This window comes from Cyclopterus lumpus, chromosome 3, assembly GCF_009769545.1.
Source record: "Cyclopterus lumpus isolate fCycLum1 chromosome 3, fCycLum1.pri, whole genome shotgun sequence".
Classification (NCBI taxonomy): domain Eukaryota; kingdom Metazoa; phylum Chordata; class Actinopteri; order Perciformes; family Cyclopteridae; genus Cyclopterus; species Cyclopterus lumpus.
In genome coordinates, this window is record NC_046968.1 from 28,055,200 (window position 1) to 28,077,296 (window position 22,097).

The 22,097-nt window shown below is 42.4% G+C and overlaps 2 protein-coding genes across 5 annotated transcripts in view; one reads left to right on the plus strand and one right to left on the minus strand.

The window, feature by feature from the left end:
- Nucleotides 1-8,053, minus strand: part of map1aa (microtubule-associated protein 1Aa) — a 32,102-nt gene extending 24,049 nt beyond the window's left edge. Inside the window, exons 1-2 of the mRNA XM_034526893.1 lie at nucleotides 7,837-8,053; nucleotides 6,683-6,784 (exon numbers count right to left, since the gene is read on the minus strand). Of these exons, the coding sequence (XP_034382784.1) occupies nucleotides 6,683-6,784; nucleotides 7,837-8,053 (319 nt within the window). The remainder of the gene's footprint in view (nucleotides 1-6,682; nucleotides 6,785-7,836) is intronic.
- Nucleotides 8,054-15,891: 7,838 nt separating this feature from the next.
- The window catches only part of tp53bp1 (tumor protein p53 binding protein, 1), a 16,935-nt gene continuing 10,729 nt past the window's right edge, over nucleotides 15,892-22,097 (plus strand). For 3 of the 4 annotated variants that reach the window (XM_034558498.1, XM_034558507.1, XM_034558517.1), the window contains exons 1-14: nucleotides 15,892-16,029; nucleotides 16,465-16,681; nucleotides 17,306-17,393; nucleotides 17,475-17,559; nucleotides 17,645-17,712; nucleotides 17,848-17,976; nucleotides 18,153-18,207; nucleotides 18,309-18,451; nucleotides 19,198-19,324; nucleotides 19,425-19,510; nucleotides 19,589-19,779; nucleotides 20,327-21,392; nucleotides 21,645-21,761; nucleotides 21,853-22,050. In XM_034558498.1, the coding sequence (XP_034414389.1) occupies nucleotides 16,502-16,681; nucleotides 17,306-17,393; nucleotides 17,475-17,559; nucleotides 17,645-17,712; nucleotides 17,848-17,976; nucleotides 18,153-18,207; nucleotides 18,309-18,451; nucleotides 19,198-19,324; nucleotides 19,425-19,510; nucleotides 19,589-19,779; nucleotides 20,327-21,392; nucleotides 21,645-21,761; nucleotides 21,853-22,050 (2,533 nt within the window). In that variant the 5' untranslated portion in view covers nucleotides 15,892-16,029; nucleotides 16,465-16,501. The remainder of the gene's footprint in view (nucleotides 16,030-16,464; nucleotides 16,682-17,305; nucleotides 17,394-17,474; nucleotides 17,560-17,644; nucleotides 17,713-17,847; nucleotides 17,977-18,152; nucleotides 18,208-18,308; nucleotides 18,452-19,197; nucleotides 19,325-19,424; nucleotides 19,511-19,588; nucleotides 19,780-20,326; nucleotides 21,393-21,644; nucleotides 21,762-21,852; nucleotides 22,051-22,097) is intronic. The other variant, XM_034558525.1, reaches the window with a different exon arrangement.

The window sequence follows — 22,097 nt, forward strand, 5'->3', positions numbered from 1 at the left end:
CTCCTCCTCCTCCTCCCCCCTCCCCCGGCCCCCTTGCGCCTTCTGCTGCTGCAAATACATTGATTGTCTGAGACGGACGTCAATGAGAGCCTCCTCAATGTAATCAGTCAAACAGCCTGAAGACCGCAGCGCTACAAATCCTAAAATCGCCTCCTGGCAGCAACTGATTTCCACCCAAATTGCCAAATTCTTGAAGATTCTTTATTGTCTTCTTACTTCTCAGGATGAGGGCCGGTGTGTTATTACTTTTTCTTAGTGTCAATAAATCCATTGATTAAAGAAAGACCACCAAGCATCAAAGCTGACATCTCTTCTCCCTCTGAGCCGCGGAGCTCCATTAAAACACACCAATGACGCCTCGCTGGCAGTTTATTATCCACTCCATCGCTCACACGCACCCGCCGCCACAAGTAACGCACTACAGCGCCAAATGTGGATTAATCCGCCGCTGAAAATAGTCCCCGAAAAACGCTCTAATTACTCCTGTTTGAATAATGTTTAAGGAACTACGGAGAACAGCTGTTTTAAGATATTACGGAGCCTTTTTTGGAAAAAAATAAACCGTATAATTGTGACTTTTCTTTGAGGTTATATGTCTTCTGCCTTTTGGATCAACGGGGTTCATGGAGTTTATGTTTATTTTATGGCCTTAAAGTTCCTTAAAATGCCTCAATTTCTCTTCTACAGCCTATTTTTTTTTTATTGTTTGACACAAAGACATTTTTCTTGCATCTTTGTAAAAACCACAAAACGCACAAATTGCACAGCAATGTGTGTCGATCCACGGAAATATCTCGACGCCCGTTGGACGGATTGCCAGGAGATCTCATACAGGCCTTCATGGTCCCCAGAGGATGGATCCTACTGATTTGGATGATCCCCAGACTTTTCCTCTGGCGCCACCATGAGGCCGACATTCGAAACGTCTCGACAACTATCGGATAGCTTCCCTTGATATTTCATTCGTTCTTTCGTGTTCCCCTGAGGATGAATTGTAATAACTTTGGTGATCCTCTGACTTTTCAGCTCGCACCATTATTACAATCAATTTGTCCAAAACGTTTTGTTTTCTAGTTTATACATGTACTTATATTGTTGTTGTTTCTTTCCCCCAGTGCTGGTAACAAAAACACCACATTGTCAACGTGATCTCACCGGCTGTGATGTAATAATTGGACAAATAAAAACATAATGCGCCGTAATGCAACTTTTCCCAGAAATGCAACGCATGCACGGACAATCTCATCATATTCAATTACGTGAACGGGGAAATGCAGACAGGTTGATATTCCGTCTAGACGAATCCTACAAATTACTGAAACACAACCCCATATTGCATGTGTGTGTGTTTGTGTGTGTGCGTGTGTGCGTGTGTGTGTGTGTGTGTGTGTGTGTGTGCGTGTGTGTGTGCTGCAGCAGTCTGAGGGAGTCGCTGTGTCCGCTTGAGGCTGCTGCTCACATGTCCTGATGCTCACGTGACGCAGAGTGAACCTCAATCAGCGACCAAGAGAGACGAATCAATAAAGCAATTTGTGACATTTTATTTGCACTGAAATAACCAGATTCCTCTCTTTCTGACTCTTTACGTCTCCGACGTCTTTGCACGTAAACCCCATATAGTATAAATCTGAGGAATACCTCATCATACATAAATATCTCCTTTTACAGACCGTGAACATTTTAGAAATCACGTCTTCAATGTTATTTTTCTGGCTTTGATATTGTTAAGTAGTTCAATTATTGGCTATTTTATTTATTATTTTATTGGCTGAATAGGAACCGGACAAAATCAGTTTAATGACTATTTGCAACCAGTAAGATTCCTGTGGTGTCCAGCTGTAGAAGTCTGTAACCGACATATATATATATATATATTAGATATATATATTATATCTATATAATATATACTGTATGTAGATATAATATATATATATATATTATCTATATATACTGTATATTATATAGATATAATATATATAGATATAGATATAATATATAGATATTATATCTATATCTATATAATATATATTTAATATATAAATATACATATATATATATAAGATATTTATATATTTATATTTATATATATATATATATATATATATATATATTATATATATATATTTATAATACTTCCTCTGCATGTCTCGAGAGAGAATATTACACTATTTTTCAGCTTCTCTGCCAGCCGTGTTACTGGTGTTACTGGAGGGAGAGAAGTACGGCAGGATGAGATAAGAGAAGGAGAAAAAGGGAGGGGATGAATGTGTGGTCGAGGTGAGACAAAAGAAAAGGCCGACGACGGCGGCGATGATTGTTATTTAACAGGAAAGGGGTCTTAATGAATGGATTAATCAGTGGAACCCTCGACAGACGGGAGGAAGGTGATGCAGCCGTGCAGCGTTCCAGCTGAGCAGCACTGACTCACGGTTGGACAGAAGCTTGGCTCGCGGCGGCGAGACGATGACGTCATTCAGAGCCGGGTCGATGGGAAAAAAAAAAAAAGGGCCTCAAATGAAACCAGAATGGCAAAAACCACAAAATGGCAAAACGTTTGACATTTGAGCTGAAATGAAAGATTTCGTCGCGCTCCAGAAACGAGCTCTTAATACAGACATGTGGGTCCGGTTTAAAGGAATAGTTCAACATTTGAGGACATTTCTTTCCCCAGCCCCGCCCCCCTCAAGCTTAGGCCTCAGATCCATGTTAAAATGGCAATATTATTACAACCAATGTGCTTGTTTCTGTTCTCCATATGGAATAACTGTGTGCGGGGATGGATGAGGTCTGACTTCCTCTATTTATTCTGCCGATGCATCTTCTCTTCTGTTGGTTTGACCCACCGAGGAACAGGAAGTGATGAGCGACACACGCGTCTCCTTTGTTTACTACAGTAAACCCAGAGGGTCACATTCACAGCCGTAACATCCCGGACAGATCTACCAACACTGGCTCCATTCACCAGCGGGGGCCTGGTCTTATATTCCTGGTCTTATATTCCTGGTCTTATAGTCCTGGTCTTATATTCCCGGTCTTATATTCCCGGTCTTATATTCCCGATCTTATATTCCTGGTCTTATAGTCCTGGTCTTATAGTCCTGGTCTTATATTCCTGGTCTTATATTCCTGATCTTATATTCCTGGTCTTATAGTCCTGGTCTTATATCCCTGATCTTATATTCCTGGTCTTATATTCCTGGTCTTATAGTCCTGGTCTTATAGTCCTGGTCTTATAGTCCTGATCTTATATTCCTGGTCTTATATTCCTGATCTTATATTCCTGGTCTTATATTCCTGGTCTTATATTCCTGGTCTTATAGTCCTGGTCTTATAGTCCCGGTCTTATATTCCCGGTCTTATATTCCCGATCTTATATTCCCAATCTTATATTCCCGATCTTATATTCCCGGTCTTATATTCCTGGTCTTATAGTCCTGGTCTTATATTCCTGGTCTTATATTCCTGGTCTTATATTCCTGGTCTTATAGTCCTGGTCTTATATTCCTGGTCTTATATTCCCGGTCTTATATTCCTGGTCTTATATTCCCGATCTTATATTCCCGATCTTATATTCCCGGTCTTATATTCTTGATCTTATATTCCTGGTCTTATATTCCTGGTCTTATATTCCCGGTCTTATATTCCCGGTCTTATATTCCCGGTCTTATATTCCTGGTCTTATAGTCCTGGTCTTATATTCCTGGTCTTATATTCCTGGTCTTATAGTCCTGGTCTTATATTCCTGGTCTTATATTCCTGGTCTTATATTCCTGGTCTTATAGTCCTGGTCTTATAGTCCTGGTCTTATATTCCTGGTCTTATATTCCTGGTCTTATAGTCCCGGTCTTATATTCCCGGTCTTATATTCCCGGTCTTATATTCCCGATCTTATATTCCCGATCTTATATTCCCGGTCTTATATTCCCGGTCTTATATTCCCGATCTTATATTCCCGATCTTATATTCCCGGTCTTATATTCCCGGTCTTATATTCCCGGTCTTATAGTCCCGATCTTATATTCCCGGTCTTATATTCCCGGTCTTATATTCCCGATCTTATAGTCCTGGTCTTATATTCCTGGTCTTATATTCCCGGTCTTATATTCCCGATCTTATATTCCTGGTCTTATAGTCCTGGTCTTATAGTCCTGGTCTTATATTCCTGGTCTTATATTCCTGATCTTATATTCCTGGTCTTATAGTCCTGGTCTTATATCCCTGATCTTATATTCCTGGTCTTATATTCCTGGTCTTATAGTCCTGGTCTTATAGTCCTGGTCTTATAGTCCTGATCTTATATTCCTGGTCTTATATTCCTGATCTTATATTCCTGGTCTTATATTCCTGGTCTTATATTCCTGGTCTTATAGTCCTGGTCTTATAGTCCCGGTCTTATATTCCCGGTCTTATATTCCTGGTCTTATAGTCCTGGTCTTATATTCCTGGTCTTATATTCCCGGTCTTATATTCCTGGTCTTATATTCCCGATCTTATATTCCCGATCTTATATTCCCGGTCTTATATTCTTGATCTTATATTCCTGGTCTTATATTCCTGGTCTTATATTCCCGGTCTTATATTCCCGGTCTTATATTCCCGGTCTTATATTCCCGGTCTTATATTCCCGGTCTTATAGTCCTGGTCTTATATTCCTGGTCTTATATTCCTGGTCTTATAGTCCTGGTCTTATATTCCTGGTCTTATATTCCTGGTCTTATATTCCTGGTCTTATAGTCCTGGTCTTATAGTCCTGGTCTTATATTCCTGGTCTTATATTCCTGGTCTTATAGTCCCGGTCTTATATTCCCGGTCTTATATTCCCGATCTTATATTCCCGATCTTATATTCCCGGTCTTATATTCCCGGTCTTATATTCCCGATCTTATATTCCCGATCTTATATTCCCGGTCTTATATTCCCGGTCTTATATTCCCGGTCTTATAGTCCCGATCTTATATTCCCGGTCTTATATTCCCGGTCTTATATTCCCGATCTTATAGTCCCGGTCTTATATTCCTGGTCTTATATTCCTGGTCTTATAGTCCTGGTCTTATAGTCCTGGTCTTATATTCCTGGTCTTATATTCCTGGTCTTATAGTCCTGGTCTTATATTCCTGGTCTTATATTCCTGGTCTTATATTCCTGATCTTATATTCCTGATCTTATATTCCTGATCTTACATTCCTGGTCTTATAGTCCTGGTATTATAGTCCTGGTCTTATAGTCCTGGTCTTATATTCCTGATCTTATATTCCTGATCTTATATTCCTGGTCTTATAGTCCTGGTCTTATAGTCCTGGTCTTATAGTCCTGGTCTTATATCCCTGATCTTATATTCCTGGTCTTATATTCCTGGTCTTATAGTCCTGGTCTTATAGTCCTGGTCTTATAGTCCTGATCTTATATTCCTGGTCTTATATTCCTGATCTTATATTCCTGGTCTTATAGTCCTGGTCTTATAGTCCTGGTCTTATATTCCTGGTCTTATATTCCTGGTCTTATAGTCCTGGTCTTATATTCCTGGTCTTATATTCCTGGTCTTATAGTCCTGGTCTTATAGTCCTGGTCTTATATTCCTGGTCTTATATTCCTGGTCTTATATTCCTGGTCTTATATTCCTGGTCTTATAGTCCTGGTCTTATATTCCTGGTCTTATATTCCTGGTCTTATAGTCCTGGTCTTATATTCCTGGTCTTATATTCCCGATCTTATATTCCTGATCTTATATTCCCGGTCTTATATTCTTGATCTTATATTCCTGGTCTTATATTCCTGGTCTTATATTCCTGATCTTATAGTCCTGGTCTTATATTCCTGGTCTTATATTCCTGGTCTTATAGTCCTGGTCTTATATTCCTGGTCTTATATTCCCGATCTTATATTCCCGGTCTTATATTCTTGATCTTATATTCCTGGTCTTATATTCCTGGTCTTATATTCCTGGTCTTATATTCCTGATCTTATATTCCTGATCTTATAGTCCTGGTCTTATATTCCTGGTCTTATATTCCTGGTCTTATATTCCCGGTCGTATATTCCTGGTCTTATAGTCCTGGTCTTATATTCCGGGTCGTATATTCCTGGTCTTATATTCCCGGTCGTATATTCCTGGTCTTATAGTCCTGGTCTTATATTCCGGGTCGTATATTCCTGGTCTTATATTCCTGGTCTTATATTCCTGGTCTTATATTCCCGGTCTTATATTCCCGGTCTTATATTCCCGGTCTTATATTCCCGATCTTATATTCCCGGTCTTATATTCCTGGTCTTATATTCCCGGTCGTATATTCCCGGTCTTATATTCCTGGTCTTATATTCCTGGTCTTATAGTCCTGGTCTTATATTCCCCCAGCAGCCAGTGTTCCCCTATTGAATCCCAGTTGACATGCAGTCTGCATACAAGAGGAGCCGGATCAATACCGGCTGCATTGACTCCAGCATCCTCAGAGAGAGAGAGAGAGAGAGAGAGAGAGAGAGAGAGAGAGAGAGAGAGAGAGAGAGAGAGAGAGAGAGAGAGAGAGAGAGAGAGAGAGAGACGCCGGTGGCAACACATTAAATCCCTCCAGCTCGACTCTGACACCAACACAGCACATCGTAGATGGCAGTTATTGTCACCAAGCAACAACAACAACAACAACAAAGATAACCGCTCATAGACACAATGTAAAATACGGTAACTGACCTTTGACCTGTGAAGAGAACTGCGCGGTGTGCCTGGCCTTGAACAGCTGCAGCTCCGTGTTCAGGTCACAGACCGTCGGGTCGATGCTCCAGGAACGCAAACCTGTCCAAGAGAACCGACCGGCATGAGTACGGACGGAGGAACATGTCTACAGAACCCTAAAAGTGAAGAACCTTTATTAAAGAGGTGTACAATAATTAGAAAAGGGGGTGTGTCATGATAATCTTTTTCAGGTTACGACTTGTATTTTGGGTTCATAATAAAAACACGTTTACGTGCTTTTAATGTTCGACCGACACATTTTTCTCGTACTGTCCCTTTAAGAGTCCCCTACAGTCTGCTCTGATTGGCTGGTGAGAACAATATGGCGTTGAATCTTATTGAAAGTTCATCTTTAATAACACATTGCCGTGCATGTTGAGCAGTTTACGTACTATAAAGTACTAAACTTCTAAAGTTCAGTTGGAACGAGTGAAGTCACTTTTAGATCTCTCCTAAATGGAAATGATATGAAAGTACATGAGAGCATGTGACTGCACCGCATTTAGAGAAATTATGACATTTTGGAAAGGAATAATATAAAACTGAAGATATTATTCTTGAAAAACAATTACATTTTCCAATATTCAACAACAATAGATAGAAAGAAGATGTAATCTTCTGACAACTACAGAAGTGGGAAGTACATTTACTCAAGTTCTGGATTTAAGTACACCTTTTAAGTACTTCTATGAAATATGATGCAGTGTTTTACTATTAAACTCACCAGCGGTGCATAAAGTACCAATGAAAGCTGCTTACGCGTATCAATCATATAATATACAATACGTATTTAATATGAAACTGAGAAGAGACATTCTGCAGAATGAGTACTTTTGACACATTGTACCTTTTCTGGAGTACTTTTGACACATTGTACCTTTTGTGGAGTACTTTTTAGACTTTGATGTGTGTTCCTTTCCTTCAATAAAGCACAATAATGCGTCTGATAAGACGCTGAAGCTCCTTCGCAGACGAATTGAGACTTTCGAGGATTTAAATCCGTCACGTTTTACAAATATTTAGTCATATCTTTCTGCATTGAAGACAGTTTGTATACATTTCACATTTAACAGCGAGGTGTTTTCCAGCTGCAGCCCCCCCCCCCCCCTCACCTTGTGTGATCTGTTCCTTGGCGGCGTCGAGGTGATGGCCGGTGGAAATCTCTCCGATGGCGACCAGCATGCGGTGTTTCCGGTGCTGCTGTCCGTGGTGCTGAACGCTCTCCTCCGGCTCCGCTCGCTCCGCTGCGACGGGGATCTCCATGGTAACAGTGCCACCGGAGGAGAGCTTTTCCATCTCCATGACAACTGCGTCCGGAGTAAGCACCATGACGGTGCAGGATGAGCTGGGGGGGGGGACTCGGTTGGGGGGTTGGGCGTGGCTATTCGGGTAGCGCGCTCCGTGATTGGAGCGCGGGTTATGTGGCTATTTGACGTCACGGCGTCGCCATTGGACGAAGGGGGAAAAGAAGAGACATCATATTTCCTACATGACACTCTCGGTGAAAGATGAACATTTATAGGCAGCAGACTTAACGGGGTTATTGAGTGTAATCAATGCCACTTGCAGCACGTGTCGCGTTGCTCTTATTTCTTTTATTGAACTCCAGACAAAAGGGGGGCTTAAAATAAGATGCACAAAGGTGCTATTTATATGGGTGTCACTGCACGTACCAGGCAAAATGTGCTTTGGTTACTAAAGCTGGCACCTCTTTTGTTCCCACCGGGACCCCAAACAAGGCTTTGACTGTGACGCTGACAACAAAGGCTCTCAGACGGCGGCGAGAGGAGAAAAAACATTATTTAAAGGCTTCATAAGACATTTGAACAGCGTATTGACAACACGTTGAAAACTACAAGCATTATTACATTATTCAACGGAGATATTCTCTATTTTATAGTCACAAGTCACGTGAAAAGACCAAAGTTCAGCTATAAATTGATGCATTTAACTAATATAATATGTATTATATGTAGTGTCGGTGTAGGAAAAGTATTATAATATATAGTTTTTATTAATAAATGTAGTATAAATGAGTCTCTGGAAGCTGTGTGAACAAACCCCTCTGCATAAAGCTTCATAATATATAGTTTTTATTAATAAATGTGTATAAATGAGGCTCAGAATGCTGTGTGAACAAACCCCTCTACATAAAGCTTCATAATATATAGTTTTTATTAATAAATGTGTATAAATGAGGCTCAGAAGGCTGTTCACGCTTCAAAGATTATCTTGATGAACAAAACGTGTCAGAATCATAAACGTTTGTTTGCCACAGAGATTATTTTCTATTTTTGAAGCTTCGAGTTCGCCATGTTGGGGGTTTTGCAACAAGAAGGAGTTAAAGGGTGAAGCAAACACAACGTAAACAGGATAACTCTGTGATAGAGACCTGTCAATCACCTTCTAGCCCCACCCTAAAGCATCCCCTGCTTTATGGTCTGTTTGACTCTAAATTACCATAATTTACTAAATGAACATCACGCTGTATTGAAGAAGACTTGAAACTAGAGATTGAGACCAAAAACTCATGTTTACAATGTTTACTGAGGGAATAAATCAAGAGAAGTAGAGTCATTTATATAGACTTCTATACAACCAGAGGAGTCGCCCCCTGGTGGTCAGGAGAGAGAATGCTGCTTTAACACATGAAGCATAGACTTCTATACAACCAGAGGAGTCACCCCCTGGTGGTCAGGAGAGAGAATGCTGCTTTAACACATGAAGCGTAGACTTCTATACAACCAGAGGAGTCGCCCCCTGGTGGTCAGGAGAGAGAATGCAGCTTTAACACATGAATCATGGACTTCTATACAACCAGAGGAGTCGCCCCCTGGTGGTCAGGAGAGAGAATTCAGCTTTAACACATGAAGCATAGACTTCTATACAACCAGAGGAGTCGCCCCCTGGTGGTCAGGAGAGAGAATGCAGCTTTAACACATGAAGCATAGACTTCTATACAACCAGAGGAGTCGCCCCCTGCTGGTCAGGAGAGAGAATGCAGCTTTAACACATGAAGCATAGACTTCTATACAACCAGAGGAGTTGCCCCCTGGTGGTCAGGAGAGAGAATGCAGCTTTAACACATGAAGCATAGACTTCTATACAACCAGAGGAGTCGCCCCCTGGTGGTCAGGAGAGATAATGCAGCTTTAACACATGAAGCATAGACTTCTATACAACCAGAGTCGCCCCCTGGTGGTCAGGAGAGAGAATGCAGCTTTAACACATGAAGCATAGACTTCTATACAACCAGAGGAGTCGCCCCCTGGTGGTCAGGAGAGAGAATGCAGCTTTAACACATGAAGCATAGACTTCTATACAACCAGAGGAGTCGCCCCCTGGTGGTCAGGAGAGAGAATGCAGCTTTAACACATGAAGCATATACTTCTATACAACCAGAGGAGGTTGTAAATCGACGACTAAGTGTATATGTGTAGTTATAAAGATATCGCTGTCATAGCTTTAAAAAGAATCTGAATCTGTCCCAACATGTATAATTCTTATAATCTGTAATCCTCCTCAGTTCACATCAAGCTCGAGGACAGCGACTCCTCCTGCGGTGATGATGGATCCCTGGAGCTTCATCTGGACCTCTCCTCAGGAGGAGGTGAGTTACTGGGAGTGAGTCAGCACTCCAGTCTCAGACAGAGTGTCTACTGGCCTCTGCTGGGAGGGAAATGAGCTACAAGAGCACAGTGTTTTATTTTATTTATTTTATTACTAATAAAACCCAGTGTTTTGCAACCAAAGAACGAAATTACTGATAAATAATATCATTCATTTTCAACAGCTAAAAATCTACTTTCTTTAGAAATGCTGAATAAATATTGTTATAGATTAAAGATATAAAATATATATATATTTACTTATATGAAGAGAGAAAATGATAGAAAATGAAGGTAAGAAAATCATGAAAAGTGACAATATCAAAAGACAAAAATAGATTATTGCATTAAATATCTGGCGCTTTAATGTGCATTCACTTCAATATATGTGTGCATATTGTATGTTAACATGTACTGATGTATCACAAACACGTGTACTTTCAAAGCAAGTACACAACACACAATAACAAAATACATTGTTTTTGACCTTTTATTTTTGTTTTTGACCTTTTGTTTTTGTTTTTGACCTTTTGTTTTTGTTTTTTTCCATCCTGTCTGTCTGTCTTGATCTATTTATTTGACATTTATACATTTTCCAACATGAATTAAATCTGAAATTTAATTAAATTAAATTACATTTAACCATAGATTAAATTGAATATTATTTTGTCATGGATTATTTAAAAAAAATTGAAACCATCTTTATTTATTTTTTTATGTTTCAATTATTTTTTCCGTAATTTCTGCGTTTTTCTAAATCAATGTAATCCCTAATCATCGGGCACGTGAAGCAGTCGTGTGTGCACGCGCGTGTGTATGCGCGCGCGCGTGGCGTGTGTGTGTGTGTGTGTGTGGGGACTCCAGAGGAGGAAATGGCATCTTCATTTTTTTAAATGCCTTTGCATCTTTACGTGCCATGCGTGTGGTCCTCCACACCCTGACTCAACAGAGGCGGAGGATGCTGCACGCGCTCTCATCGCAACCAGCGGGACGGTGAGCGGAGAGGAGGAGGAAGGAGAACCCCAGAGCTGAAACATTATTCATCTCCAAAAGGTAAATATCATGTTTATTTGGCCTTTTTACATTGCGGTAGAAATAACACGATGAAGGACGCGTGCGCGCGCGCGTGTGTGTGTGATCCGTCAGCTCCAGCAGAGGTGGAGAGGATTAGACATGTTATTTTGGGGTAGTGGCTGCGCATTTTTTTCCCTCTCTTCTTCCTCTTCTTCTTCTTCCTCTTCTTCGTCATCCTTAACGTGGCTGCCAGCCCGACCTGCACAAATGACGACGTGACGCTCAACATGTGCGGTGCCAGTTACGATTACGGCTGGCTGCACGAGGCTGATGCCCACTTGCATATGTGTGTGTGTGTGTGTGTGTGCGTGCGTGCGCGCGCGTGTGCGTGTGTGATGAATAGATAGCACTCATTGTTGCATGGCTTCCAGCCTGCATGTCTCCACCTCAGCTCACATCGCTGCTGCTGCTGCTGCTTCCCCGTGAACGCGCCTCGCGGCCGCTGCTGTCTGGGTGAAGACGCCTTCAGGTGACTTGGAGCAGAGCAGGAAACACAGAGATCACATAGAGGTCTCTGCATGCTGACATTCCTAGTTTGGGGGATTCTGCAGGAAATTGACCCTCTGCAGAATCCCTGATAGTAAGTTACAGCGTGTCCGTGGAGGGAAGTAATGACGTCATCCGGCTGTTATGGGACAGCGTGGGGACGCTTTCTTTCGTGGCTCAAGCAAGCATCACCTCCAATACTTTAAATCCCCTCATTGGCTTCCCACACAACATAGAGGTCAATTAAAAAGATCCTCCAATTGGCTTTCAAGGCTTCAGCTCCCCAGTCTAATATCCTGGACCTGCTGACTACAACTCCCATGAGGCCTCTGGTGGGGGTTGTAGTGAGAATCAGATCTGGAGCTGAAGCCATGTGCTTTCATCCCTCTGAAGAGCTGCGATCTAAAAACGGTATACATTTATAGCTAAAGACTTCCGGTTTTCTTATAGGACAATGAACAGTGTGTGTGCTTGCAGTGTGTGTATGCGTGCAGTGTGTGTGTGTGTGTGTGTGCGCGTGTGTGTATAATCCAACACACTTGTTTTTTATTCTCCATCTTACGGCTTCGCTAAAGCTACACGTGGGAAAGAAAATGTGTATCAAGAAGTGATGGGGAATGATGTGTTCGGACTTTAGTGAGATATTCACCAAGACCTTTTCACAAACATTTTTTAGGCTTAAATGTTTTTCAAAATAAAAGCCTCACAGAGTAAATATCCTGACAGGAGGCTCAGGATAACCCTAGTTGTTTTAGTCCCAACTCTCACTGTTTGTTAAAAGGCAACTAGAGCTGGACTTACTTTATTCAAAATAAAATACTCAAAAGGGAACTGTATCTTAACTGGTTGTTATGATACAGTTACCTTCTATTAAGATACAGTTACCTTCTATTAAGATACAGTTACCTTCTATTATGATACAATTACCTTTTAGTATGATACAATTACCTTCTATTATGATACAATTACCTTCTATTATGATACAATTACCTTCTATTAAGATACAGTTACCTTCTGTTAAGATACAGTTACCTTCTATTATGATACAGTTACCTTCTGTTAAGATACAGTTACCTTCTGTTAAGATAAAATGACCTTTTATTAAGATACAGTTACCTTCTATTATGATACAGTTACCTTCTGTTAAGATACAGTTACCTTCTGTTAAGATAAAATGACCTTTTATTAAGATACAGTTACCTTCTATTATGATACAGTTACCTTCTGTTAAGATAAAATGACCTTTTATTAAGATACAGTTACCTTCTATTAAGATACAGTTACCTTCTATTAAGATAAAATTACCTTTTATTAAGATACAGTTACCTTCTATTAAGATACAATTACCTTCTGTTATGATACAGTTACCTTCTATTAAGATACAGTTACCTTCTATTAAGATAAAATTACCTTTTATTAAGATACAGTTACCTTCTATTAAGATACAGTTACCTTCTATTAAGATAAAATTACCTTTTATTAAGATACAGTTACCTTCTATTAAGATACAGTTACCTTCTGTTATGATACAGTTACCTTCTGTTTAGATACAATTACCTTCTGTTAAGATAAAATTACCTTTTATTAAGATACAGTTACCTTCTATTATGATACAGTTACCTTCTATTAAGATACAGTTACCTTCTATTAAGATACAGTTACCTTCTATTAAGATAAAATTACCTTTTATTAAGATACAGTTACCTTCTATTATGATACAGTTACCTTCTATTAAGCTACAGTTACCTTCTATTAAGATACAGTTACCTTCTATTAAGATACAGTTACCTTCTATTAAGATAAAATTACCTTTTATTAAGATACAGTTACCTTCTATTAAGATACAGTTACCTTCTATTAAGATACAGTTACCTTCTGTTTAGATACAATTACCTTCTGTTAAGATAAACTTACCTTTTATTAAGCTACAGTTACCTTCTATTAAGATACAGTTACCTTCTATTAAGCTACAGTTACCTTCTATTAAGATACAGTTACCTTCTATTAAGATACAGTTACCTTCTGTTAAGATACAGTTATATTATGCTAAGACCTTGTAAGATATACAGTTACCTTCTTGTGCTTTTATTTAGAAAGAAAAGTAAGTCCAGCCCTAGTTGCTTTATTATAACAAACTGAGATGCAGTTCAGGATGAACTATATCTTAACAAGCAACTCAGGTAAGGCTGTTTTGTTTTCAAAATAAAAGCCCCATGGAGTAACTCTATCCTAACAGGGAGCTTCGGAGAAGAATAAAATAAAAGCCTCAACTCTTTTGTTTCAAAAATAAAAGCCAGAGAAGGCAACTGGAACTTAACAGGCAACTCAGGATGAGGGATGGTTTCTTTTCAAAATAAAAGCCCTATACAGTATCTTTCCTAAAAGGAGGCTCAAGATGTGCGATGCACACTAAGTACCAAAGGACACTGTCAAAATTCCTTGTGTTCCCGTCATTGTTTGCGACGTGTTTGATTTAAAACCTTTTTTTTTTATTGCCTCTTATTTATTTATTTTTATTATTAGGCACATTGGGTTTCTTTAAGCTCAACTCACTTTCTTCCCGCAGCCTCAATCAGTCAAATGATCGGCTGCTTCAATACAATCCCTCTCTGATCTTCAGTGTGTTGTCACCATGGCAACTGGGCCTGTCAAACGATGATAACAAAGTGATGTTTAATATTAGAAAGGCCACCTGCTAATCTTCAAAGAAAAACCTGTGAGCGTCACAGCGGTAAAAGCTCTTTCCAAAATGCATCTCATCTGAACTGTGACAGACACAAATAATAATAATTGGACTATTTTGCTTCCCTAACGCGACTTCTTTCAGACGAGTGGATAGAAAAAAACGTCCAAAATACACAACGAAGTGGTCATTTTACTACTTTGTCTATATTTGAGTCTGTAATCCAAAAGTTACCGTTACATAATGCCTCATTTGCATATTCTATCTTGTAATACAATAAATAATCCTCATTTATACAACATTTATTAATTAAAAACATGGATAAAATAGATTTTCTTCTACGTCTGTCGACAGTATTTTCTGATTTATGAAGTGAAGATATCCAAAATATTCTCTGTTAAAACCCTTTGACTCTAATTTGTCAACAAAATTAAACAATAATCTTGAACCTGCAGCTAGCAATGTTCACTTTTCTGTTCTGGAAACGTCATTTGCATATTTAAACATAACATTTTCATAAAACTTGTAACACAAAAAATGGAGCCAAACGTGGAGTCTCAGCTGAGGGGAATAATTGTGGAAGTTAACCTATATGTCATTTTGCCGGATGTCCCTGAACGCCTCTCAAGGACCTCTGAAGGTCTCAGAGATCCCACTATGGGACGCGGTGCCCTAGTTGATCTATTTCACAGGATTTATCATTACAGTAGTATATCACATAGAAGTATAAATACGAGAACATACCAATACTCAAGAGGGTATTAATACTGTAGCTGCAAAGGGACACCACAGACGCATTAAATAATGAAATATATGAATGAGTACAACATAATACAGAATGAATATTGTACTATATTTGCATGGAAGAACATCAAATACCAAATGAAAAATAAGTTAATTAAACGTTTTTTTCCCCCCATCTTTATTGAAGAAATATTAAAATATACAAACATTGAAAGCAACATAATAGTGCAGAGAAAGTAAAATATGAATCTAAATAAATAGATAAAGATAGAAATGTAAGAAAATAGACTACGTGAATCATATTAAATCATGATTATGAAAAATAGTTAAGTTATACGAGATTTAATGGTAATTAATGTGAGTCTCAATATATTTATTAATAGTATGCATTTTATTTATATATTATATATAATGACAACACGTTACACAATATATATCGATTTCAAACAGTTGTGTTTCAATTGGATTGATAGTAAAACATAAAAATCCTTTAACCATAAAACTAACCTGGCGTTCTCACGTGACGTCATCGCGCCGCTCTGACCAATGAAACCGCTGCTTTGAACGTTTTTGCCGCGCGGCGCGTGAGCTGAGCCCCGGTGGGTGTGTAGCTGGTACGAGGAACCGTGAGCTGCCGAAGCGGAAATACGAATGAATCCTCCGGTAACCGGTTAACGTGGGTCCGTCACGGTGTTGAGTCGAGGCTGCGGGTGTGTGTGGGGGTTTCCTGCAGTGGGGGGGATGGGCAGGAACAACACGCTTTGTTGTGGGTCGGAGCGTTCAAGCTAACATGCTAGGTGTTCCGGTTTAACGGGCGACCGTGTTAACTGGCGACTTTCAACACGTAGCTGTCCTTGTGAATGCCGCATTGTTTATTTTTTTATAATGTTTTAAATATATATATATAATATATGTGTATATAAATATATATATACACATATATATGATGCTATATGATACGAGATGGCTTTCCACTGTATTGAAGAATAAAACAATGCGGGCATCCTCGAGGACAGCTACGTGTTGAAAGTCTCCAGTTAACACGGTCGCCCGTTAAACCACAACACCGGTTACTTCCAGGTAACAATAACCGGCTCTAGACTCACATGTCCGCCCTCGTCGTTGTTGTTGTTTGCCGCTAACAGCAGCCCGTCTCCTGTCCGCCCCCCCGGCCCAGACCTCATGGATCCCGGAGGAAGTGAACTGGACTCCAGCCTGCCTCAGCCCGAGAACCCGTGTCTGATCGTGGAGGACTCGCAGCCGGACAGCGTCGCCCTGGAGGACGACCCCGAGAGCAGCTACCGAGCCCTGCTGGCCCGGCGCCTGTCCAGCCTGCAGCCCACGTCCCGCAGCCCGGTTCTGGTGAGCTGTTCATGGGTTCTGATGCGGCATGTTGTGTGGTTACATTACAGCAAGTCCTCGGGTCTTATAGTGTATTCTATAAGCAGTTAAAAACACGTTTCCCTGAACAATGAAATGGTTTTAAATGAAAGTGTTGCAGCATTGTATGTTGTGTAATTAGGTTATTAATTCTGATTAGCGTTTAAGATGTAACATGAACATAATCACCACTGTCAGGTAGCTTACTCATGAACAATTCATCACACGTGATTTGTGCGACATATTTATTAAATAGCACAATGTTTTCATCTGAAACACTCCAGTGAAGTACCCTTTGTATTGTACTTGAGTACACATGCGTCACAAAGCTGAAGGCCGGTTAGTGAGGTGGTAATATACCGTTTGATCCTTTTTGTTTATAGTTCATTTATTACGTTATTTTCCTCTCATCTGCAGTGTTATTAATCAATCACAAGGTCTGTGGATTATCTTAAGTAACCGGCTCATGATTTCTGTGTGTATAGTCACATTGTATTGGGACAGGAGACCGAAATCTCCTAAAGCAGACTCCCCAGGACTATAAAGCCCAGGACCCCCCACAGACTGACTATGAAAAATAAAACATTCTGATTTATCTATTTCCAGGAACTGATCGCCTCCCCGCTGGGTAGCAGATACTCTCAGAGTGACAGCCAATCAGAGAGCTCCCAGAGTAACAACCAAGCTGAACCTGGTCAGTGCTTCTCTAACGTGTCACGTACTCATAATCCACTTAACCCTGCACAAAGAAACCGATGCTACTTCCTTCCTTTAGGCATCCTGATGGCGGCCGATCCCAGTTCCGCAGTCGAGGAGGAAAGTCAAGCTCTCACCGTTTGCCCTCCTTCGAACAAGAAAAAGTACGCGAACACCCAGGCCATGTTTACTTGTTGTTGTTGACGCTCGGCGCGTGTTCACCGTCTCTGGTCTCTGTGGTGCGTTCAGGTGTCCACCGGAGGACGGAGACGTGGATCCCGGGGCCGATTCAACCACTCACTGCGTCCAGTCTGAGGGTACGAGGAAGAGTGACGCCAACGTGCACCCGAGAGGCAATACGGCCGCACGTGTTGATGGCATCGATGTGTGTGTGTGTGTGTGTGTGTGTGTGTGTGTGTGTGTGTGTGTGTGTGTGTGTGTCGTGTTTTCAGGGGAACCCTCTCAGTTCGGCTTCCTGGAGCTCTCCCAGAGTCAGGACCCGCGAGGGGAAGTGGCGAACAGTCGGCAGGAAGAAGCGGACGTCGAACGCCAGCCAGACAGCGAGGGGCGCACCAGATTAGGTATTAACTATATTAATAACCCTCTGAACCGCGAGGGGGTTTGTTTACACTCCCTGGAGCTTCACACATTATTATTATTATACAGCATTGTTAAAGGAAACGGCCTCATCGTGGTGAGAAGTAGAAGGAACTCCGTTTAAAGTCGTGTCTGACTTCGACCCTCTTTTCCTCGCCAGCAGGGCAGAGCGTCGGCTCGCGGGCTTCAGAGAGTCGGGACAGCAAAGCTTTGAGGTTCGGCTCCACGCCGCGTGTTTTTAAATGTAAATCCTACGTTCGTTACCGGGACACTTCTGAGGCTGAGCAGCGCTCCTCTGTCTTCTGTCCTCCTCCAGGTCCGAGGTGAGCTCCAGCAGCTCGTCGGGGCGGCCGCTGGGCATCCAGGCTCTGCTGCACTCCGAGGGCCTCCAGGCCTCCGGCGAGCAGGACTGCGAGGTCCTGTCCTCACAGGAGGACATGTTCGATGCCGACAAGACCGGTAAGCAGCGGGGGGGGGGGGGGGGGGGTGTTTAACGTCACCATGCCGGAAATATAGGAGGCCACACCCTCAAGCTTCTCGACAAAAAAAAACAACACATTTTACAAGATTACATTCACATGATGATGTTTTAATTTACCTTTTGCTCAATTCCAATTGTTATTCTATGGAGCTTGAACGCATCATAATGATCAGTTACACAGTTTAACCACCAGGAGATGATGATGATGATGATGATGATGATGATGATGATGACAGTTAGCAGGAGAGCTAGTAACGTTAGAAGCACCCGAGCTAACGGCTAGCTTGCGGTCGGTTATATTGTGATGCGTTCATGGTCTTGTCAGTAAAAATGAGCACTAGAGGGGAATGTAAATTATAGTGTTATCGTGCTGTGTTCAAATGTAATCTGGTAAATCCAGTTAGATGTGTTCACAGGAATATAAAATATAATGATGACCTGTTTAACTTCACCAGCTATAAGCAGCTTTATAATACATACTTAAAACAAATATATATATATATATATATATATATATATATATATATATATATATATATATATATATTATCAATAAAAATACATAAAAATAATTATTTGTTTGATTATATGCAAATAACCACTATAGATGACACAGACTTTGGGATGGTTTAAAAATGCAATAGAAACAGTCTGGAGCCTTGAATACCAGCTGCTATAACAAAACAACAACAACAACAACAACAACAACAACTGCTTCCCTCAGGCGCCGCGGTGGACAGCACGGTGTCCGAGCCGGAGCAGCCGGGCCGCCCGACGCCGACGCCGGCTCAAACGCTGCACCTGCTGCACCTGTCTGGACAGGGAACACTGGTGCAGGAGAGTCTGTCCCAGTGAGTCCACCACAGACAACAACAACAACAACAACAACAACAACGTGGAGGACAATAAGCTGAACGTTCTTTATTTTTAACTGTAATGTCTTCTCTCCAGGGACTACGTCTCCCCGACCCCCGACCCCCTCCCCAACACCCCGTTGATCGTTCCCAGCTCGCCGACCGAACCGGAGGGCGAACGCGGTAAATGACGTCATCTGGTTTCCACGAGCGAGTCGACCGGTGAAAAGAGGTTTTAAAAGAGTTTCACCCCCCCGTCAGGTGCCGATGACGAACCGATGGACACTTCGCTGCCCCCGGAGGACGGGGCGGGAGGGAAGGGGGAGGAGCCGATGGAAACGGAGGCCGCCTCTAAGCCACGCCCATCCGCCTCGACTCCCGTCTCCCAGAATGCCCCTGGTTTTGTGTTGGAGCGAACGCTCTCTTTGCCCTCGCAGCCAGAGTTCTCTCACGTATGTTGTGCTCATTTTAATCAGATGTGAAGATATTCAGTTAAAAGTGATATTAAACATTGTTTATCAGTTTTATTTAATAATTGTTTTTGATCCGTCAATGGATTTTTTTTTTTTTTTTATCTCATGAAACGATGCGTTTATTAATTATTCAACACACAAATAATTATTCATCAGTTTTGATAATTAAATAAATAATTTTTGTCATTCACAAAAAAGAAAACTTCACTTTACTGTCAAAGACTTTTAAGTATTTGTTTCTTTTCTGTAAAAGTTCTCTTTTTGTAATTTTTTTAAAGTAATTTCTAAAGGAAAAGTGATGATTTTTCACTCAAAATGTGTGAATTTCTACACATCTAGAATTCTATTGAAATTTACATCGGTGTAAATTTCAATTCATTTGGATTTTGTAATGTTGGTCGAACAAAACGAACCATTTGAAGACGGGAAATTGTGATATTTAAGTATTGTAAAAAAAATAAAATAATAACAAAGAATCCTTTGTTGCGGCACAATATATTGACGATGTTTTTGTTCTTCTTCTCAGGACGTGTTTGTCCCGACTCAGAGCCAAGAGGCGGCGCCGCGGTCCGATAAGAAGACGGGCGAGACGCCGTCTCAGCGCCCGGAGGCGGCGTCCTTCACGCTGCCGCTGCAGCTCTCCGTCGGCAGTCCGGCTCGGCCGACCTCGGAGCGCGAGGAGGAGGACGACAGCCAGGCCACGCAGATCGAGGAGCTGGGCGACAACGCCGCCGACTCCCCGGCTTCACGCCAGAGGAGCGAGAGCAACGGCGTCCCCCCGGAGTCTCAAACGCCCACCGGCTCCAAAGCTTCCGCCTCGGTCGAACCGTCCGAAGTGCACAAAAAGACTTCATCGGGCGTAGAGAACGTGAAGGAGAACGTGAAGGAGAACGTGAAGGAGAACGTGAAGGAGAACGTGAAGGAGAACGTGAAGGAGAACGTGAAGGAGAACGTGGAGGACGCCGACGCGGTGTCCTGCTCGCAGACTAAGCTCGATTCCTCCGACCTGAGCGTCAACAGCTGCGTGCAGGAGACTCCTCCCCCCGCAGAAGCCACGCCCCGCCGCGGCTTTCCCTCGCCGGCCGCGACCTCGCAGACTGATGCGGCGAAGGGTTCGGCGGACTCGAGGAAGGAAGGAGGAAGCGCAAAGGGTCCGTCCGTAAAATCGCCGCCGCAGAAGCGAGGAGCGTTCGGTAACAGTCAGACGGCGAAGGAGGTGACGGAGGAGAGGGAGCGGGGTGAAGAAGAGGAGGAGGAGGAGGAGGAGGAGGAGGTGGAGGTGGTGATGGAGGAGGAGGAGGGTGAGGGAATGGCTCTGGTCCTCTCCCACAGCCACCTGTTGTCCCCTGAGCCCATGGAGGAGGAGGAGGAGGAAGGCCGAGGAGACGACAGCGTCATCGTTGTCACGGACAGCGAGAGAGACTCGACCAACCAGCCGCCCGGAGGCAACGCGTCCGTCTCCACCAACGGCCACGAGCCCCAGGCCCAGGCGAAGAAGGTCCACGCGGCCCCCGATAGGCTCTCCCAGCCTGAGAGGGCGGGCCCTGAACCAGAGGGGCTCAAAGACAAGAGCCTGAGTGACAGCTCGGGAGGTAAGCAGATACACTGCATGACTTTGTTTGTGTGGGACCTGGTCTGGTCTGGTCTATGGTCTGGTCTATGGTCTGGTCTATGGTCTGGTCTATGGTCTGGTCTATGGTCTGGTCTTGGGTCTGGTTTAGGTGGTCTACTGCACGACTTCGTACACATGAATCCAGCACGTTGTTGTTGTTGTTGTTGTTAACTTGGTTACTGGTTGGTGTGTTCTGGGACTTAATGTTTTATTTTTTATTTTTTTACACCAGAAATCTCTTTCCACTTCACGCTCCCTAAAGAAGGGGATCTGATTGGTCCCGTTGTCGGAGCCACGCCCCCTCTAATCAACCAGCTGAAGCAGACGCATAGACACAGCACCCCCATCGGTGGGTTCTACAACAACAACAACAACAACACCTTGTATTAGAACGATCTGGTGCCGATCTGCTGCTTCAATGTTTTAGTTTTTTCCTGCAGAGATCTCTTCCTTCTCTGAAAAGTCCGGCGTGGCGGGCGACGCGGCCATGGCGGCCATGGCGGCCATGACGACCAGCGACATCGTGTCGGGGGAGAGCGGCGACGACGCGGCGGAGAAGGAGGCCGGGAAGCTGAGTCTGAGGATGAAGCTGGTGACGCCGGTGGAGGAAGGAAGCTCGGAGCGCTTCAGCCTGCAGAGTGAGAGCAGCAGCCTCAACACGGCGTCCTCTGGGCGGTGAGGACGG